This window comes from Durio zibethinus, chromosome 5 (assembly GCF_047325235.1).
Source record: "Durio zibethinus cultivar Kanyao isolate XHJ-2024 chromosome 5, ASM4732523v1, whole genome shotgun sequence".
Taxonomy (NCBI): domain Eukaryota; kingdom Viridiplantae; phylum Streptophyta; class Magnoliopsida; order Malvales; family Malvaceae; genus Durio; species Durio zibethinus.
Genome location: NC_143166.1, coordinates 27,637,769 through 27,659,378, shown reverse-complemented (window position 1 = coordinate 27,659,378; position 21,610 = coordinate 27,637,769). Strand labels below are relative to the sequence as shown.

The window sequence follows — 21,610 nt, the reverse complement described above, 5'->3', positions numbered from 1 at the left end:
CTTCCTTCCTTTATATATAATCGATAAAAAAATATTTAGAAATTTAAATAATAAAAAAATATAAAAAAATTTAACTTAATTGAGAAAAAAATTACAAAATTTGAGAGAATGAATGGTTTTTACCTAGTATTTGCCACGACTGATGGCTTTGTAATTGTGATATTAGTTCATCTTTAGAAAGTTAAGGTCACAATCTAAAAATTGAAAGAATGATGGAGGGTTTTTTGAGAAAAAAGATTTGTTATAAGCCTTTTGAAAGAAAAAGATTTGAATAAGTTTCCCTCGATACTCATCTTGAAATTCAATAGGATTTTCTTAAAAAGCTTACAATTTTTTAGATAAGACATGAAAGAAGATGTGAGGTAGTAAAAAAGAAAATGCAAAAATAATTTTTTTTTACAATTTTCCTTTTTTGATTTCAAAAAATTTATAAGGGGTTAGTGTGTGGGAAATAAAAAGTTTGATTTTGATTTAACATGAAAGAAAAGAATGAGAGAAAAATAATATGAAAAATAAAAAGTAAAAAAAAAAAAGAATGATAAAGATGTGCTAAAAAGCTCTAAAGTTAATAAAATTTATTGTATTGGATTTAATTAGATAAAAAGATTGATATGATGTTCATCATAATAAAATTTTAAAAAAATCAAGAAAGAAAGGAAAACAAAAGTTATTGATGTAGATAGTATATAGATAAAAATATTGATTTGATGTCATCACCAATAAAATTAAAAAAAATAAAAAAAAAATGATGGATGACATGGACAGGCCTAAATCTCTCTATTCTCTACAAAATTCATAGATATGATAAAATAAAAATATTTACGAGAGTATTTCATTCCAGGAACTTTTTAAAAGCCCAATAGAAAACCAAATCCAATCTAAAGGAAATGGGTAGCCCATTCTATTATTTGAAAACTGACCAATGATAAGTGCTCATCACCGATCATCCCTTTCCTCCCACCATCTTTCTCTCACTTAAGGATGACAATCAAACAAAAAAGCAAAAGGAAAACTAAAGAGAAAGGGAGGAAAAATGATGCAATCTTATTTTATTTCACTAGCTTGCGCCCTATCATCTACCACAAAGTCAAGGCCCTTCTCATCCATAATCAAATCTTCTACTAGTAAACTTGATTTCCCTCCACCCTAGAAGGAGCTTGCCTTACTATCGAATCACCATCCCTCTCCAATTTTGTTAGCCTCCAAAGTGATAACCAGTATTTTGTTGAAGTCCGGACCAAGAAAAACCATTTCCTAAACCCAAATAGATGAGAGAATCTATTTTTGAAGGTGAAAAATACGTTTAGATTAAAAAGAAGTTAAGGTAGTTAAAACTCCACATCATTTGCGAAGAAGCTCGAAGCCCCAATCTCAGTAAGTGCTAGTCTGATGGCAAGATTGGGATCACTACTACTGTCATGATGATCTTAGGTGATACTTATACTTGTAGTTACAGGTGAATTATTTTTTTAACTAATGTAAAAATATATATGTTATTTACTAATATTTAAATCCTTTTTATTTTTTATGATTTTTAAAGGTTTACAATGTGATGACATTGCGTACGCCGCCTTTGTCGAATCATAATGATCGAGGAATGTTATAGAGGCAATTGCTTTATGGGGTTTAGATTGCAAGGTGATTACAAGAGTGAACCAAGATGATTTGGCTAATTAAGAGAATGGACATTTTTTGAAATTGGTTGAGAAGTTGAAAGCTTTGAAGCCTAATATATTTATAGAAACCTTGGGTATCAATTACCTGTTGTGATACTTGATTTCGATTACTAATATTTTATTCTTATAAATTACTTTAAAGTTATTAAAATTGAGGATAAGTCAGAATATGTGTTAAAAATATTTCAGTGAAGATTATTTTATGAAACAGCTATTCATAGAACAACCTTTTTACAAACTAACTATTTACGAAACAACTATTCAAAGAACAACTCTTTCACAAGACAACACCTTCATGAAACATCTATTCTCAAAATAACTTCCTCAAGGAAAAAACCAACACCTTTACTAAAAACTCTTAAAACACAAATTGCTTCATTAAGAGTTATTCTAGGAAAAACACTTTACCATATGTTACTTCATTGAAAAAAAAGTGAAAACAATACCAGAATATGATAGTGTTCTTGTATTAATTCCACCATTAGGATTTTTTAGAGATTTTGGCTTGGTACATTAAATATGGAGATAATTAAGACATTTTTTCTTAACTTTCCCTTTAAATATGACGTTTTTCCCTTTTCTTTAGAATAGATAGTTAACTTCTATGTTCACTATACCTGTCACCAAAAATTAATTAAACTCTCATTAAAAAATATATTAACATTTTTTGTAATGGCCAATTCTCCCATTATTCACAATTACTCCTATTCATTACTCAAGATATGTAACTCCTATTCTTGAAATATATAAATAGGAGTTTTCATAATTCATTAAGAATTTTTGGACTTTAGCAAAGTTCTCATAACTTTCTCTTAAGCTCTTTCTCTATAATTTTCTCTTTCTAAATCTTTTTCTCAACCTTATTCTCTTCCTTACTTAGCTTACTTCACCATTTACTTTTGCACTCAATATTTTAGTGTTTGCTCTAATCTTTCTCTTCATCATCTTTCAGCATATCCTATTTTACTTGTTTGCAATGTTTCCTCACTTTAACAAATAACCCCTTTACATTTTGGCGACTCCACTAGGGAGGAGTAATTGCATTAAGTAAAATAATTTTTTATCTTACTTTGCCAAAAAAAAAAAGAAAAATTTTACTAGAAACCAAAATACTTAGACCCCTACCTATATCCAGGAACTAATGAAAATGATTCAAACTTTCTAAGAGAAGATGCAAAAGTTAGAAAAAATTATCTTTCAACTTACATTTTTCAATGCTACAACCTCTCAAGCCTAAATTGCTACTGATAGGAATGGAAACATTTCCAATGGGGTTATCATTCTTGCAAATGGCAACGGAGAAAATATTCCAAATATACCTAATCCTAGTGTAAACAACACCTTAGCTGCTAGTACTTTTACTGTGACTTTTTCTCTAACCAAAACTCAAGGCTTTATCATGAAAGAAGAACTTTAGAAGTTGCTTGAGGTAAAGAACAACAATTTAAACTTTTTTGAATTTGATCTTAAGCTACCTTATCCTACTAGAGTAGATGCTAAGCCATATTCCAAAGACTATATGAGTATTAAGTTTAAGTAGTTCAACGATGAGATCAAAGATGCTCATGAACATGTAATGAAGTTTATGAAAACTCTTAGAATAGTTAGATTGGATAATGATTAGAAGTTGAAAGAAATTTTCAAATCTCTTACTAAAAAGACGTACACCTAGTATGTTAATTTTACACCTAGTTCTATTAAATCTTGAAGTAAAATGTGTAGAATGTTTAGAGAAAGTTATTCTTTACCCAAAAAAAGGTTACTTTGATTAACTTGCAAAAAGAACATCAAAAGTCATGAGAAGATCTCATGGAATACATCCAATGCTTTTGAGAAAGAGTGTTGGACATTCAAGATTCTTATAATGAGAAAAAGTTGGTGAAAGTATGTATCCCTAGAATGTTTGATAAGTGTAGGGTGTACTTGAAGAATTTACCTATTCCAACCTTTGTTATTTTGGTTAAAGTTGAAAAAAGAACCAATAATACAGTTCTTAGGCAATGAGAGTTAATCATTGCCTTAGAAAGAATGCTTCAACAATGAATGCAATTTAAGTATGAGCAAAAGAAAAAAAGGGACCTCTTCATCTTAATATGCATCCTAGAAGAGATAATTAAAGAAGAAGATAAGATGATGATACTAAATCTCTACCATTTTTAGTTCTAATAGATAGTGTGAAAGCATTATTTTAAGAATGGATTAAGGATCGAAATATGAATCTACCCTATGTTTCACAACCATTAATAGCAAAAAAATGTTCAACCCAAGGTATTGTGACTACTATCGAACAGTTGATCATCACTTGCTGAATGTAGAAATCTTCAAAGAATATTCCATCGAAATGTGCAAGCAAAAGAAATGCTTATGGGAAACAATGGAATTCAAAATAATCCACTTTCAACTCATAAGAATCCTCAAGGGCATGTGAATGCAATAATTCTTGCTAATTATGATAATCCTTTTTCTTTTTGGAGAGTTTAATATATCTATTTTTCAATCGAAAGTTATCAAGTCTAAAGCATTTTCATATTTGTTAACACATTTTCCATCCTAGTAATAAGGAAAATGTGCTAGAATAATTCTAATTCCATCAAGTAGAGAAGTTAATTCTTCAAAATAGAGTATTGAGTTAAACTCTTTTTATTCAAGTAGGAAAGACATCTCCTTGGATGAAAAGGCAAGAAAAGAAAGATGCTCTTTGATTCGGGTTTAGAGTTAAACTCCTAGAATAAAGTAGAGAACCTATCTTTGTGTTGAAAGTTTTCTTTAATTGTAAATGAGATTAATCTTCAAAATCAAATTAAGATATAATGATGATATGGTTACTATGTTGAATCCACTTTTATTAATCTCATTTTAACAATTCATGCCCTGAATCAAATTAATCTCTTTGGTAATAAGTTGAAAAAAATTATCTTTTTAAATACATAGTGGAGTTTGATATCTTTTTTTTTTTTTTTTGAGAATTCACTTTCCCAATAAAAAATTGGGAATCACTTCTTGGCTGCAAGTTTATAGTTCATTATTTGGCCATTACTCTATTGTTGATACTTTCTATCAAATGAAAGTCTTTAATACCAAGTTGAAAACTATTTTCAAATTAAAAATTATGCTATGGCCATAGCTATAGCACTCATTCTTTGGCTAAAACTTTATTGTTTATACTTGTTATCAAATGAGCTCTACTGATATCAAGTTGAGAATTATCTCTCTCTTATAAATTGATAATACAATTATTGGCAGTAATTTTATTGCTTACATTTTTTTGCCTTAATCTCTAAGTACTATGATGAAAATCATTTTTTATGCTTCTAACCGTAACTTTAATGCTTTTTAAAAGGATTGAATTAATCTCCTAAACATTGAGTTAAGAGATACTTTTTTCTTAATGTAAAGTTCAAAAAAATTCTCTTAAATGCATATAAGTAGAAACGAAGAACAATTACTAGCAATGGAGAAATAAAGAAAAGATGTCAATATAAAAAAAAAAGTGTTCAGCCAACATTAAGATAGAAAAGTTTCAAATAAAAAATAAACAAATGTTGAAGTAAAGAAACAAAAAAAAAAATCTAATTGACTATATAGCTCCTTGGATGAAAGTTAGTCTTGCTAATTTGAGAAATAGCTTCCAATTTCTTCCATAACTCAATCAAACGATCTCTCTGTAGCTTTAATTCTTTTTAAAGCGAGGTAATCTTTTCTGTAATCTCTTTCAATTTTGCTTTTACGTTAGTTTTCTCAGCTTTTACAAAAAGAAAAGCTTTGGCTTTAGACATACATATGTCAATATACCCAAGCTAGAATCTAATTTCAAGGCATCATCCATAAACTGCAACATTAATCATAACTTTTTTAAAGAAATATTAGACAATGGAGCATCTGCAACCAACAAATCTTTTCCCAAAATATCCAAAGTGCAAAAGATAAAATCTTTACTTTGAAAGATATAAGTATTACAAAATTCACCCTCTTTTTGATAAAAATAGTCTAAATGCTTCACATATTGTGATAGAAGAGAAAAATCATGAAAATCCACTCTAGCTAGAATATTCCCAAATCATGTTTCAAAAGTATCAGAAGCACTAACAACATTCTTGTGTCTTCATACTAGAGAAAAAGAAACATGAGCAATAATATCAAAAGCAACAATGGTCTGAATAAGTTGAGTTTGAACAATTTGAGTATCAATACCTACTAAGATTCCAGAATTATTTGCTTGGACATTATCAGCATCAACTTCACCCTCTTTTTTTTCAACATTATAATTAGCATTAGAAAAGTATGCACCATCAGTCCTATCTTCATATTCACCATCACAATATCATAAAAAATTATTTTTGCCATTACTTGTCTAAGAAACACCTAGTCAATAATTGTGTTTCATTTTAAAAGGTTTTTAAGAAGAGAATTTCATGCATAACTTTAAAAGTTCTTTTCATAATAAGTTTTCATGAATTATCCTATAATATATTTTTCATGCAATAATCAAATAAGTAATTCTAATTTTTTTATAAAAAAAATTCTTTCAATGTACTATTTTGATATTTTAATAAGTATTTCACATTTATTTTTATAAAAGTTGTTTCTTATTATTCAAAAGTATTATCAAAATATTCATTGCATGTTTTTTAAGAAATGCTGTTCATGAAACACTTCTCATTACCTATCATTTTTTTTAAAGCATCGGTCCTTCATACTTCCATATTGAAATGTTTTTTTACATCTAAATGATGATTCCTAAAAATGAAACTATCATGTATTGTTCCAAAAATTATTTCCTCTCATAATTTTTGAGTAATACATCTCTTACATTCTTACAAGGAATGTTCTTACATTTTAAGGGGTCATTGTCAAGAAATATATCTTATTTATTTATGTATAATTCAAAAAAAAATCTACCTAAGAAATCTATTACCTAACATTCCTAAAAAATAAAATAAAAAAAATTCAGCATGCTATTTCAAAAGCCACTTCTTATGCACTTTCTAAAATGTATTTTAAAAAATTATGATGTATCTACATGATTTTCTTATAAGAACTCCTATATTGTTTCATTTCTCAACATTCAAAAAATATTTTTCTTTTTAAAAGTATTCCTTGAACACACTTCTAATAAAGTGTTTTCCATGAAGAATTTTCCATTCATCATTATTTAAAAAGTTGTTCTCATACATTACTCTACAAAACTCTTCTCGTTATAAAAAAAAATCTCAAACTACTAGCATATCATCTTAAGAAATGGTTCATGAATAAAAACATTCTTTAAAAAAAAAAGTTATTCAATTTGTTAAGTGCTTTTTAGCTATCTTGATTATTTTTTTTGTTAAAAAAACTTATGTTCATTGCTTGTTCTCTTAAATAATACCGAATATATTTTTAAAAAATTTGTTCACCTATCCTTTTAGAGAAATATTCTCATGATTTATTCTTCTATTTTTTTAGGAAAATATTTACATTACTTATTTTACTATTTTTAGGAAAGTATTCATTTTACTTGTTCTTCTTTTTTTTAGAGAAACACTCTCATTACTTATTCTCTTTTTTTTTTAGAAATACTCTCAATACTTATTTTTCCTATTTTTTAAGGAAATAGTTCCATCACCTATTCCTTTTAATAATTTTCTTATTTTTTAGGGAAACACTCTCTTAACTATTCCTATTATAATTTTTCTATTTTTTAGGGAAATATTCCCATCACTATTCCTTTGGATAAATTTTTTATTTTTTTAGGAAAACACTCATTTACCTATTCATTTTAATAATTTTCCTATTTTTTTAGAAAAAATTCTCATTATTTATTCCTTTTAATAACTTTTCTATTCCTTTAAAGAAGTACTGTCATTCCATATTCCTTTTGACAATTCTATTTTTTTAAAAAAAAGATGCTTTCATCAATGATATTTTTTTATAATTCTTCTTTCTTTTTTTTTGAAATACAATTGTCTAACAAGTAATTTTTTTATTTATAACATTAAAATTTATTTATTTCATACATGGAACATTCTTTGATCTTTGTCAAAGAAATTCCATACAAGAGGCAATGAAACTACCCATGCCCAATGCACAGTCAAAATATAAAAATCTTTGAATGAAGCATACATTATTCATTCTTTACTCTTTCATTATACTAGCACATGAAAACTTCTTATACTAAGAATTCTCATGTAAGGGGCAAACTTAAATCATTTGTATTTAAAAATTATGAGAATAAATACATTTTATATTTTAATTTTACTCTTTAATTGTACTAGTGCATGAGAACTTCTTATACTAAGAATTCTCATGTTGGGAGAAAAATATAGATACCTGATTTTGGTTATAGATTTTTTATTCTTATAAATTACTTTAAAGTTATTAAAACTAAGGATAAGTCAAAATAGGTGTAAGACTATTTCAGTTAAAGTTATTTTATGGAACAACTATTCATGGAACAACTTTTTTACAGAATAGCTATTTACGAAACAACTATTCGAGAATAACTCCTTTACAGAACAACACATTTATGGAATAGCTATTTTCAGAATAACTTCCTTAATGAACAAGACCAACACCTTTACCAAAAACTTTTGAAACACAAGTTGCTTCACTAAGAGTTATTCCACAAAATACGTTTCATCGAATGTTACTTTACCAAAAGAAAAAGTGAAACTAACCTCGTAATATGGTAGGGCTCTTGGGTTAATTTCACTATTGGGATATGCTGAAGAGTTTGGCTTAGTGATTAGATATGGAGATAATTAAAAAGTTTTATCTTAACGTTTTTCTAAAATATGAGCGTTTTTTCCTTTTTTTTAGAATAGATAATGAACTTCTATGTTCAGTATACCTATCATCAAAAGCTAATTAAACTTTCATTAACCAATACATTAGCACCTTTTGTAATGGCCAATTCTCTCATTATTCACTATTATTCTTGTTCATTACTTAACATATGTAACTCTTATTCTTGAAATCTATAAATACGAGTTTTCACAATTCATTAGGGATTTTTGGACTTTAGTAAATTTCTCATAACTTTGTGTCAAGCTCTTTCTATAATCCTCTCTTCCTAAATTCTTCTCTCAGTCTTATTCTCTTTTCTACTCAACATTACTTCACCATTCACCACCACCTGCTTTTGTATTCAATACTCCAAGGTTTGCTCCAATCTTTTTTTTTGTTGTCTCTTGACATATCCTATTTTACTTGTTTGTAATGCTTCCTCACCTTAACAAAGAACTCTTTTACATTTTGGCAATTCCACTATGAGAAGTGATTGTGTTAAGTAAAATAACTTCTAATCTTATTTTGCCAAAAAAAATGAAAGATTTTATTTGAAACAAAAATGCTTAGACCTCTATCTACATCCAAAAACTAATGAAGATGATTCAAACTTCCTAAGAAATGATGTAAAAGTTGGAGGAAACTATCTTTCAGTTTACATCTTTCATTGCCATAACCTCTTAAGCCCAAATTGCTACTAATAAGAATTGAAACACTTCCAATAAGGTTTCCCTACTATAAATGGCAATGAAAAAAATACTTCAAACGTACCTAATCGTGGTGTGAACAACACCTCAACTTACCATACTTTTACTATGACTTTTCCTCCAACCACAACTTAAAGCTTTGTCACAAAAGAAAAATTTTAAAAGCTGGTTGAAGGGAAAAACAAGAGTTTAAACTTTTTTGAATTTGATCTTAAGCTACTTTATCCTACTATAGTGGTTGCTAAGCCATATCTTAAGGATTATACAAGTCCTAAGTTTAAGCAATTCGACGGCAAGATTGAAGATGCTCATGAGCATGTAAATAAGTTTGTGAAAACTCTTAGAGTAGCTGGATTTGATGATAATTTGAAGTTGAAAGAAGTTTTTAGGTCTCTTATTGAAAAGGTGTACACTTAGTATGTCAATTTTACATATGGTTTTATTAAATCTTGGAGTCAGATATGTACGATATTTGGAGAAAAGTTTTTCTTTACCCAAGAAAACGTTACTCTAATTGACTTGGGAAGAGAACATCAAAAGTCACAAAAAAAGCTTATGGAATACATGCAACACTTTAAAAAAGGAGTGTTGGACATTCAAGATTCTCATAATGAGAAAAAATTGATGAAAGTATGTATCCAAGGAATATTTAATGAATATAAGATGCATTTAGAGAATTTACCTATTCCCACCTTTGCTATTTTGGTTGAAGTTGTAAGAAGAGCCAACAATATGGTTCTTAGACAATGAGGAGTCAATCATTTCTTTAGAAAGAATGTTTTTACAATGAATATAATTTGAGAAGAAGCAAAACAAAGAAGAGAACCTTCTCATCCTAATATGCATCCTAAAAGAGATAATAAAAAAAAAAAACAAGATAATGATACCAACTCTCGACCATTTTTAGTTTTAATAAACAATGTGAAAGCACTACTTCAAGAATTGTTAAGGATCGAAATGTGAATCTACCACATGTTTCACAAACACCAACAATAGAAAAAAAGTCCAACCCAAGGTATTGTGACTATCATCGAACAGTTGGTCATCTATTTGTTGAATGTAAAAATCTTCATAAAATATTTCATTTAAAGGTGCAAGCAAGAGAAGTGCTTATTGGAAACAATTAAATTCAAATAATCCACTTCTAACTTATTAGAATCCTCAAGGGCTTGTGAATGCAATAATTCATGCTAACTATGATGATCTTTTTTCTCTTTAAAAATTTGATATATCTATTATTCGGTTGAAAGTTATCAAGTCTCAAGCACTTTTAAATTTGTTAGCATATTTTCCATCCTAATAACAAGGAAGAGAAGCTAGAATAGTTTTGATCGTATCAAGTAGAGAAGTTGATTCCTTGAAAGAGAGTAAAGTTAAATTCTTCTTATTTGGGTAGAAGAGACATTTCCTTAGATGAAGAGGCAAAAAAAGAAAGATGCTCTAGGATTTTGAGAGTTAAACTCTCTATAATCAAGTAGAGAATCTATCTTTTTACCTAAATTATGTTGAAAGTTTTTTTTAATTGTACATGAGATTAATCTTTAAAATCAAATTGAAATACAAAGTTGATATGGCTGCTGTGTTGAATCCACTTTTATTGGCCGCAATTTAATAATTCATGCTCTGAATCAAATTAATCTCCTTGGTACTAAGTTGAAAAAAAAATCTCTTTAAATACATAGTGGAGTTTGATCTCTTTCTTTTTGGGTTGAGAATACACATTCCCAGTATGAAATTAGGAATCACTTTTTGGCCACAGTTTTATTGCTCATTATTTGGTTGCTACTCTATTGTTGATACTTGCTATCAAATGAACCTAATTAGTATCAAGTTAAGAATTATCTCCAAATTAAAAATTATTCTTTGACCGTAGCTATATCACTTATTCTTTGACCACAACTTTATTATTTATATTTATTATCAAATAAGTTCTATTGATATCAAGTTGAGAATTATCTCTCTCTTATAAATTGATAATATAATTATTGGCTGCAACTTTATCACTTACTTTTTTTGCCTTAATCTCTTAAGTACTATAATGAAAATCATTTCTCTTGATGCTACTAACTGCAAGTTTAATGATTTCTAAAAGGATTGAATTAATCTCCTGAACATTGAGTTAAGAAATCATTTTTTCTTAATGTAAAGTTGTGAAAAATTCTCCTTAGACGCATATAAGTAGAAATGAAGAACAATTACTAGCAATGGAGAAATAAAGAAAAAAAGTGTTCAACCAACACTAAGATAGAAAAGTTAAAAAAAAAAAACAAAAAGAGAGAAATGTTGAAGTAAAAAAACAACAAAAGAAGATCTAATTGACTGTAGCTTCTTGGAGAAAAGTTAGTCTTTCTAAATTGAGAAATAGCTTCCAATTTCTTCCATAACTTAATTTGACAATCTCTCTATAACTTTAATTCTTTTTTAAGCGAAATAATTTTTTTTGTAATCTCTTCCAATTTTGCTTCTATTTTAGTTTTCTAAACTCCTATAAAAGGAAAAGCTTTGGCTTTAGACATACATGTGTTAATACACCCAAACTTGAATCCAACTTCCAAAGCATCATCTATAAACTACAACATCAATCGTAGTTTTTCTAAAGAAATATTAGACAATGCAGCATCTACAATCAACAAAACTTTTCTTAAAACATTCAAAGTGTAAGAGATAAATCTTTACTTTGAAAGATATAGGTATTCGAAAGTTCACCCTCTTTCTAATAAATATAGTCTAAATACTTCACATATTATGATAGAATAGAAAAACCATGAAAATCCACTCTAGCTAGAACATTCTCAGATCATATTTCAAAAGTACCAAAAACACTAACAACGTCCTTATGTCATAATACTGGAGAAGAATAAACATGAAAAGTAATATTAGAAGTAATAACGGTTTGAACAAGTTAAGTCTAAATAGTTTCAGCATCAATATCAACTAAAGTTCTAGAATTATCTACTTTGACATTATTAGTATCAACTTCACCATCATCTTTTTCAACAACATCATTAGTATAAAGAGAGTATGCATCATCAACCCTATTATCATATTCATCACCATAACATCATAAAAAATTATTTTTGCTGCTACGTGTCTAAGAAACATTTAGCAAATAATTGTGTTTCATTTTAAAAGGTACTTCTTAATAAGAGAATTTCATGCATAACTTTAAAATTTCTTTTCATAATAAGTTTTCATGAATTATCTTATAATATATTTTTCATGCATTACTCAAATAAGCAATTCTTTTTTTTTTTTTTAATTTTCTTTTGATGTACTCTCTTGATATCTTAATAAGTATTCCACATTTATTTTTATAAAAGCCCACATTTATTTTTATAAAAGCTATTTTTTATTATTCAAAAGTATTTTCAAAATATTCATGTATATTTTTTAAAAGATGCTTTTTATGAAATAGTTCTCATTTCCTATCATTTTTTTTACAAGCATATCTTATTTATACTTCCATATTAAAACACCTTTTTACATCTAAATGATGATTCCTAAAAATAAAATTGTCATATGTTGTTCCAAGAATTATTTTCACTTATAATTTTTTATTAGTATATTTTTGGCATTCTTATAATGAATGTTTCTTACATTTCAAGAAGTGATTGTCAAGAAATATATCTTATTTATTTATGAATAATTCAAAGAAAATCCACCTATGAAACATTTGCTACCTAGCATTCTTAAAAAATAAAAAAGAAATTTCAACACGATACTTCAAAAGCCACTTTTTATACACTCTCTAAAATGTATTTAAAAAAATTTATGATGTACTCATTTGTTTTTCTTATAAGAACTTCTTCTATATTGTTTCAAAAAATGTTTTTCAGCATTCAAAAAAAATATTTTTATTTAAAAGGTATTCCTTGAACACACTTCTAATATAGTGTTCTCCATGAAGAATTTTTCATTCATCATTCTTTAAAAAGTGATTCTTATACATTACTCTACGAAACTCTTCCCATTATAAAAGAAAAAAAAAGGTCCCAAACTGCTAGCATATCATTTTAAGAAACAATTCATGAGTATAACTATTCTTAAAAAAAAAAGATTCAATTTGTCAAGTGCCTTTTGGTTATCTTGAATTTTTTTTTAAAGAAAATTTGATGTTCATTGCTTGTTCTCCTAAACAATACTTGATTTATTTTATAATATTTGTTCTCCTATTCTTTTAAAGAAGTATTCTCATGACATATTCTTCTATTTTTTTTAGGAAAACATTTTCATTACTTGTTTTACTATTTTTAGGAAAGTACTCATTTTAATTGTTCTCCTATTTTTTAAAAAAAAAAAATACTCTCATTACTTATTCTCTTATTTTTTAAAAAAAAAAACTCTCATTACTTATTTTCTTATTTTTTAGGGAATCACTCTCATCACCTATTCTTTTTAATAATTTTTTTATTTTTTAGGAAACACTCTCATCTCCTATTTCTTTTGATAATTTTTTTACATTTTTAGGAAAACACTACTTTACCTATTCTTTTTAATAATTTTCCTATTTTTGGAGAAAAATTCTCATTACTTATTCCTTTTTTAATAACATTTTTATTTCTTTAAAGAAACACTGTCTTTCAGATTCCTTTTAATAATTCTATTATTTTTTTAAAGAGACACTTTCATCAATGATTTTTTTATAATTCTTTTTTTTTTTTTTCTAAAAACACAACTGTCTATCAAGTAATTCTTTGATTTATAACATTAAAATATATTTATTTCAACATGGAACATTCCTTGATCTTTATTAAAGAAATTTCATGCAAAGGGCAATTAACCTGCCCATACGCAATGCGTAATCAAAATATGCATATCTTTGAATGAAGCATACATTATTCATCCTTTACTCTTTCATTATACTAGTACATGAAAACTTTTTATACTAAGAATTTTCATGTAGGGGGCAAACTTATATCATTCATCTTTAAACTTATGAGAATAAATATATCTTATATTTTAATTTTACTCTTTAATTATACTATTGTATGAGAACTTTTTATACTAAGAATTCTTACGTAGGGAGCAAAATGTAAATACTTGATTTTAGTTACTACTATTTTATTCTTATAAATTACTTTAAAGTTTTTAAAATTAAGGATAAGTCAAAACATGTGATAAGATTGTTTTAGTAAAGGTTATTTTATGGAATAGCTATTTATAGAACTATCCTCTTACAAAATAACTGTTTATGGAACAATTATTCAAGAAACAACTCGTTCATGGTATATCACCTTCATAGAATAGATGTCTTCGAAACAACTTCCTTAACAAACAAAATGAACACCTTTACTGAAAACTCTTGAAACACAAGTTGCTTCACTAAGAGTTATACCACAAAAGACACTTCACCTAATGTTTCTTCACCCAAAAAAGAAGTGAAAATAACTCTGGAATATGGCAAGATTCTTGGGTTAATTTCACTATTAGGATATTCTGAAAAGCTTAGCTTGGTGGATCAAATATAAAGATAGTTAAGAGGTTTTGTCTTAACCTTTCCCTAAAGTATAAGTGTTTCTTTCTTTCATTTAGAACATATAGTGAACTTCTATATTCATGATACCTATCAGCAAAAGCTAATAGAACTCTCATTAATCAATACATTAACGTCTTTTGTAACAGTCAATTCTCTCATTATTCACCATTATTCATATTCATTACTCAAGATATGTAATTCCTATTCTTGAAATCTATAAATAAGAGTTTTCACAATTCATTAGGGTCTTTTGGACTTTAACAAATTTCTCATAACTTTCTCTCAAGCTCTCTCTCTATATAATTCTCTCTTCCTAAATTCTTCTCTCAACCTAATTTTGTTCCCTACTCAAAATTACTTCACCATCCACCACCACCTGCTTTTGCACTCAATAGTTCAAGGTCTACTCAATCTTCCTCTCCACCAACTCCTGGCATATCTTATTTTGCTTGTTTGTAACGGTTTCTCTCCTTAACAAAGAACCCATTTACACCTTTTAAACTTGTGCTTAATTAATTGTTAACTTATTGGCATGTCCTATGACTTCGAACTTTGAAGCTTTGCTCTTTTTTTTAATAATTAAAGGGCGTTATAGAAGTAAAATGCTTATCAAGTTTTGGCAGTTATGATTTGGTAGGGGATTCATTTTCACGCTGCTATGATAGTTGACATGAATAAAATTGCAATAAGGAGCTTTTTTTGCTCATTTGCATCTTTATAATTTCTCATTGAGTCTGAGTTCCTAAATTGTAGCTGATGTTACCGTCACTATTTTCAATTGTGCAGTTCCTGATTTTCGGGGAGATGCTGGTTGTGTAGAGAAAGTTGCGAAATCTGGACTGGATGCCTTTGCTCATAATATTGAGACTGTTGAAGAACTTCAAAGGGTTGTACGTGATCACCGTGCTAATTTTAAGCAATCTTTGGATATTCTAATGATGGCCAAAGACTACGCTCCGGCTGGAACACTTACCAAGACTTCGATAATGTTAGGATGTGGGGAAACACCTGATCAAGTTGTGAAAAACAATGGAGAAGGTGAGAGCAGCAGGTGTTGATGTGATGACATTTGGTCAATATATGAGACCATCTAAGCGCCTCACGCCTGTATCAGAATACATTGCGCCTGAGGCTTTTGAGAAGTATCAAACTCCAGGCATGGAAATGGTATGGATTGATGTTTCATTCTAAAACTTATAGTTTTCTTCATGAATTATCCCCATATCTGCTTTGATTAATTGAATGTCTGACCAATTCATCTATCTAGTTTCTTTTAAGTTTTAACACATCTTAATAGTTTGCGCTTGATTTAGTTGACTATGATTACCTGTTGAAAAATGGTCTTGTCTTTAAGCAGACCTTGTTTAGTTGCTATGCCCATCGTCCTTGAGTGCTTTTGCAGAAAGGGGTCTAAAGTCGGAATATGAAAATGTTAGAATAGATGACAATATAACACATTCCTCTCTTCTCTTCGCTTTCCCCCTTTAAAACACCTTACCCACCCATGATTGCAGCTGACAGTTAATGAGTTCTAATGATTGCAGAAACGGATCTAAATCGGGATATGAAACTGGTAGAATAGATGACAATACAACACATTCCACTTTTCTTTTTGCTTTCCCCTTTTAAAACACCTTACCCACCCATGATTGCAGCTGACAGTTAATGAGTTCTAATGATTGCAGAAACGGATCTAAATCGGGATTCTAATAATTTGTACTACTGGTACTCTCATACATTCAAGGTTGTTGGAGAGCTTCCTGAAAGTATTTGAAAAATGTTTGCTTCTTGGGATATATGTGATTAAGCGCTGTAGGCTGCACTATTATTTGATTTATTTTCAGTCTGCTCTCAGTGATCTCATGTCTTTTAGTCCTCTGCCTGTATGCAAGTTAAATTTTTTCTTCCTTCTTTATGTTTGTCCAAGATAGATTCAGTGTAAGGTATCTGGTTAATGTGTTGCCACTGCTTGCTTAAACAAACTCATTGTTTTCTATTGTTGCTTCTCCTTGACATTTTATCTGGCAATAAGACCTAAAGTTTAGCATTTTTATTTTGTTTTTGTTTTCGACACAATCATGCTATATCAGACATTTAGTAATATATACTGTTGAAATATCCTGTTAATTTGTTATTTATGTTTGCAATACCATGTTGATGTCTTCCTATTGCATTAGTCCATTTTTTTTTTTTTTTGGCCAGAATATTGCATCAGCCATTTATGTCATTACTTGGAGGTATAATACTTTTTAAAGAATGTATTATCATCATAGTTGAACCAAGAATTATTTCCACATCTGCATTGAACTGTGAATCTGCGTGAATTTTTCTTATTAAATATCGTCTTTGGATGGGTCAGGGATTTCGGTATGTGGCATCTAGTCCTATGGTAACGTCATCGTACAAGGCAGGAGAATTCTACAAATCTATGATAGAATCTCATTGGGCTGCTTCTTCTTCATAGTTCTTTTCTCCTGATTGGTTTTTTTTTTTTTTGGGGGGGGGAAGGGGGGGTGGGGAGGGTGTTAATTAAAGGTGCATAAAACAAACGCAAACCCCATCAGGGGCATTACAAAATAGCAATTCTGGGAAACTTGATTCCCATTACATCAGCCATTAACAATGGAGATAAACTAGAAGGTGGTTCATCAAACCAATAAAGGTGGAACCAATGGAGGGCCCGATTCTAGCCAAGTGATCAGCACAAGAGTTGGCCTCCCTGAAGATGTTTCTCTTGATTGTTGTTCCTTTAAAGTATTTATTTTTCTTCTGCAACGTATCATTAACTTACTGTGGATATTGTTTGGGTAATGCTTGCCCATGTCAAGCTAATGTGCCTTAGCAATGCCAAGGGAATTTGATTTAGTTGGAAGAAAATAAAAAGATAAATGGCTTGGAGCCACCTGAGATTTTAGTGCTCCCAGGATCTGCCACACAGTTCTGATTCAAAATTGTTCCCGCTGTAGACTCCATTTGTTTTAATTATCAGCTACAGTATTGGTTTTCTCTGATCAATCATTTTACTCAAGTTCAATTCATTTAATTCGTCCCACGACCCTTACTGCTTATAAATTTTTGGGAAACCTTGAACCTTAGTCCAATATTAATTGACAGTAGATGTGCGCCTGTCAATCAGATAGCTTGCATGTTGCTACAGACCTGCCACAAGACCTGTCAAGGGCCTCGGACAACGTTGATGGATGGATGCTGTTGTCTGGATGCTACGTAATCCTAATCAATTAAAACCACGTGGCCTATGTGGGGCTCGTGGTTTTGGTTTTTCATGGCTGCTAGTGATTCAATAAAGGAAAAACGAAGCAGTCAGGATGTCCTGTTCTCCACGATTGAAGTGTAGATGTTGGGTGAACCACAGTTCTAATTTCTATTAGAAAAACCTTGTGCTTCGCTGCTTGTTTTCGTCAAAGAGAAGGGGCACCAAGCTAACCTCGAGAACAGAATATTTGCTTAAACCATTTATATGATGGTGGATTTTGGCTTCACAATGCAACTTGGCCGCCAACAATGGTGGTCATGGTCGTGTTCTTAAACTCTAGCAAATGGGCTCTGATACATAAAAGGGTAGAATAATAGCATCCTTGGGCTACTGGGTCCAACCATGATGCATGCTATTGCTAGCCTCCAAACATCACAATTATAAGCAAAATTTTCAAAGTCTTTCCGTACTGCCCAGCCTAATACCATTTCGAAAGTAATATAAACAGTTCCCTCTTTCAACGCACTCCCTTCACATAATAATCACTGTCCAGCTGTATCCTTCATTACCCCCTCACCCTCCTATAATTTCCCAATAAAGCTCTCTAAATTCAGTCTAAAGTGCCAACCCTCTATATCCCCAATAGCACAACCTTTTTTTTCATTATAGTAGTAATTCTAGTAACTTCACACTTATAAATCGCTCACCAAGACTACTTGGTCATTAGCCAATAGCCAGTCTAGGATGCCCTCGGCTTTGATCAGGCCAGTCCTTTTGGCCCGTCGCTCTAGCTGTACACAATTTCCTCTTTCAAATTTCTGTGTCTAGTTTTCACTAGTAGTCAGTTGTCTAGCGGTAGTACTAAAGATAACGCTTGCGTATGACTTTGATAAGCGTTTGATTTTCAAACAAAAATCAAAATCCCACCTAATGCAACTTCTTCCATAATTCCATTCCTTCACCCTTACTACAATCAGCATTTTCACGTTTCACCACCAAAGATGGGCTGCTGCTTTAGCTCCACCACCACCACCGCTGCCGCCATCGCCACTAGCAAAGCCGATCAAAAGAACCAAAACCCACCTAAACCCCACCATTCACCACTGAAACCTCCGATCCTACATTCTCACAAAACCCCACCTCCTCCTGAAGAAGAAGAAGAAACTGTAATAAAAGAAGTATTGGTGCTTTCAGAAACACCCATACTCCACAAGAAACAAGAAGAAAAGAACACCCAAATCCCTCTATTCTCACCACCCAAAACCCAAACAGAGGTTTCAAGTCCAATTAAGAAACATCAACAACAACATTATCAGCAAGAAACATCCGATCTGTCTCAACTTTCAGAGATTTACAGCATCTCGGAAACCATCTCAACAACAACTACAACGACGACGTCAGCTAGAGCAGCAAAAGGCCTGAAAGAAGATGAAGCAACGAGCAAAGAGAACAGAGAAGTCAAACACATGTCTCCAGCAAAGGTAACAAAAAAGCGTCATAGTAACGGAGACTCTGGCAGTGTACGAGCTAGAGTGGACCCATCACCAGAGAAGAAGGCCCGTGGTCGAGGAACGGTACTAGGTGAGGTGAGGACTGTGCAGCGTAACGCGGGGTCCAGGTCCAGGTCCAGGTCACCAGGAACCGGAAGAGCCGGTGGAGTGGGTAGGGGTGCCGTCGAGAAGAGTCCTACGACGGTAACTGGAAAAACCAATAGCAAGGCTATTGGTACCGCAGCAGTGGAAGGCCAGAGTAAGAGAGAGGAAGATGGAAACGGGGACGTGTTGGAGCAGCAGCGGTGCACTGAGTCACTTGAGAACCCTCTTGTTTCCTTAGAGTGCTTCATCTTTTTATGAAAAAAGATGAAAAAAAAATTGTTTTTCTTGTTTGTGGAAATAGCTTGTTGTTGCCTGCTTAGTCCGGAGCAAAATTTTGTGATTAATCTTTAATCACAATGTTGTGGGGCTTATGAATAAATCTTTAATTTTACCCTTCTTGGTAAGAGTTTTCTTGTGACTAATCTAGATACACATGCAAGTTAAAAGGTGCTACAAAGGCATCATCTTCTTTTTCTCCTCTTATTTTTTGTTGGAGTGAGAGGAGGGCACGGACTTCTTGTCCTTTTTTTTTTTATTTAGGCGAAGTTTTATAGGCAAATTTTTTCAAAATTTTCAATAAAAATTTGACATCTGTCCAATGATCTTAATCAGTAAACAATTAAAAGTTATCAAGCCGTTAACACTGCATCATCATTGTCCGCTTTTTTTTTTCGTACACAGAGTAACCTGAAAGGACTTTTAAACATGCTTGTAAGTACCTTAAAAAATGGGTTGATTGTAGAACTTTATAAAACGAAAATTTAAGGTAACAATCAGCACAAAAACAAATTCATATAAATGAGATCAAATGCTCGGGAAAAAAAAAGACGAATGTTAACAACGAATAAAATTACATAAAATAAAAACTCTGAACATATATACCTTTTTATAAAAACAAAAAAAAAACCAATAAAAATTTCAAAGTAAATCATATTTTTCTTAACAATGTATTAAATATAATCCTTTTTATTAAGGAAAAGTCTAAAATTTTAATAATTCAAATGAAGAAAAAGATTAAGCCTTGATTGAAATCCAAATGCAAAGAAGGAAAAAAAATCAAGAGCAACAGTAGGTAGAGGGAGTAGTTTCTTTTTCAAGTTAAACATCTTTAGTTTCAATAAGAGGATTTCTTTTTTATAAATATTTTTCGTTAATCATTTTAAACTTCGATTATTTAAGAATCGAATTGAGTTAGATTCTGTAAAAGGAATAAATCTTTTTAATATTTACTTTTTTATTCATAAAATTTAAAATTAAAATTTTATTTTAAAAAAATTAAATCTTTTATCATTCGAGAATTAATAGGATTTGATGAAAATAAAACATCCGAAGAACTTTATATAAAAGTTCTGCCCGGTGGAAGTGTGGCTTTTCGAGCTAGGGTTTTTTGGACTTTTGATAACTGGTGATGTCAGTACATGAAAGTTGATTTAAGAAATTTTTTGCTATGCGCAATTTCGTTCATAGCATCTTGACTCTCAAGCCACTGTTAAAAATGTGTTTTCCATTTTTCTTTGAAACGTTTATTGATCATGGAAGAAGACAGGCATTAGGCAGTTCACTGTTTAAAAGGGTAGGACATTGTATATTAATAATTTGTATATTTATGATAATTTATTTCATATCAAACATATATAAAATATAAAATTATTATATCACAATTTATATTGATATATCAACAAAAAAATGATAGTAGTAACTACTAGTAATAGTTTTTAAGTTCATAGATTATTGCACTACAAAACCTTTATTGAAATTAACTATAAAAATTTTCAAGATTATAGCATCAAAACAAGAAACGAGGGATAGGAGATAAGTCAAAACTTTTGATCTTGGGTCTCTTATAGGGAAACAAATAATACTAACAATTGTTGTGCTTTTAGTACTTACTAGTTGTAAAAAATGCATATTGAATATTGATTGTTGCATTGCTAAAATCCATTCTCCTTCCACAGTTCTTTCGTGACATAATAAATTTTCAGTAGTAGTAAACAGTAACTAAAGGAAGGAAAATGAAAAAAATGACTGTCGGCACTACTTTTCCAATTTCCAATCTTTTCAGGATGGGCTCAAAGAGCTTTTTGCCCCCAAGGTGCAATAAAAGCCTTTGGGGCTTTCGGCCCCAATTTAGTGCCTTCCCAGAAAATAGAAGAAAACCGTTTCTTTGCATTGGGCTATGA

The 21,610-nt window shown here is 30.1% G+C and overlaps 1 protein-coding gene and 1 pseudogene across 1 annotated transcript; both read left to right on the top strand.

Annotated features, from left to right (window-relative positions):
- Positions 1 to 375: 375 nt before the first annotated feature.
- Positions 376 to 17,085, top strand: LOC111282988 (lipoyl synthase, mitochondrial-like; annotated as a pseudogene).
- Positions 17,086 to 17,924: 839 nt separating this feature from the next.
- Positions 17,925 to 19,898, top strand: LOC149518881 (uncharacterized). Its single transcript, XM_089761495.1, has one exon. The coding sequence runs from the start codon at positions 18,837 to 18,839 to the stop codon at positions 19,686 to 19,688; it is 852 nt and encodes a 283-aa protein (XP_089617621.1). The 5' UTR covers positions 17,925 to 18,836; the 3' UTR covers positions 19,689 to 19,898.
- The last annotated feature ends 1,712 nt before the right edge of the window (positions 19,899 to 21,610 follow it).

What these genes read in the sequence shown, in the direction of transcription:
- LOC149518881 (XM_089761495.1), top strand. Translation starts at nt 18,837, where the DNA reads ATGGGCTGCTGCTTTAGCTCCACCACCACCACCGCTGCCGCCATCGCC.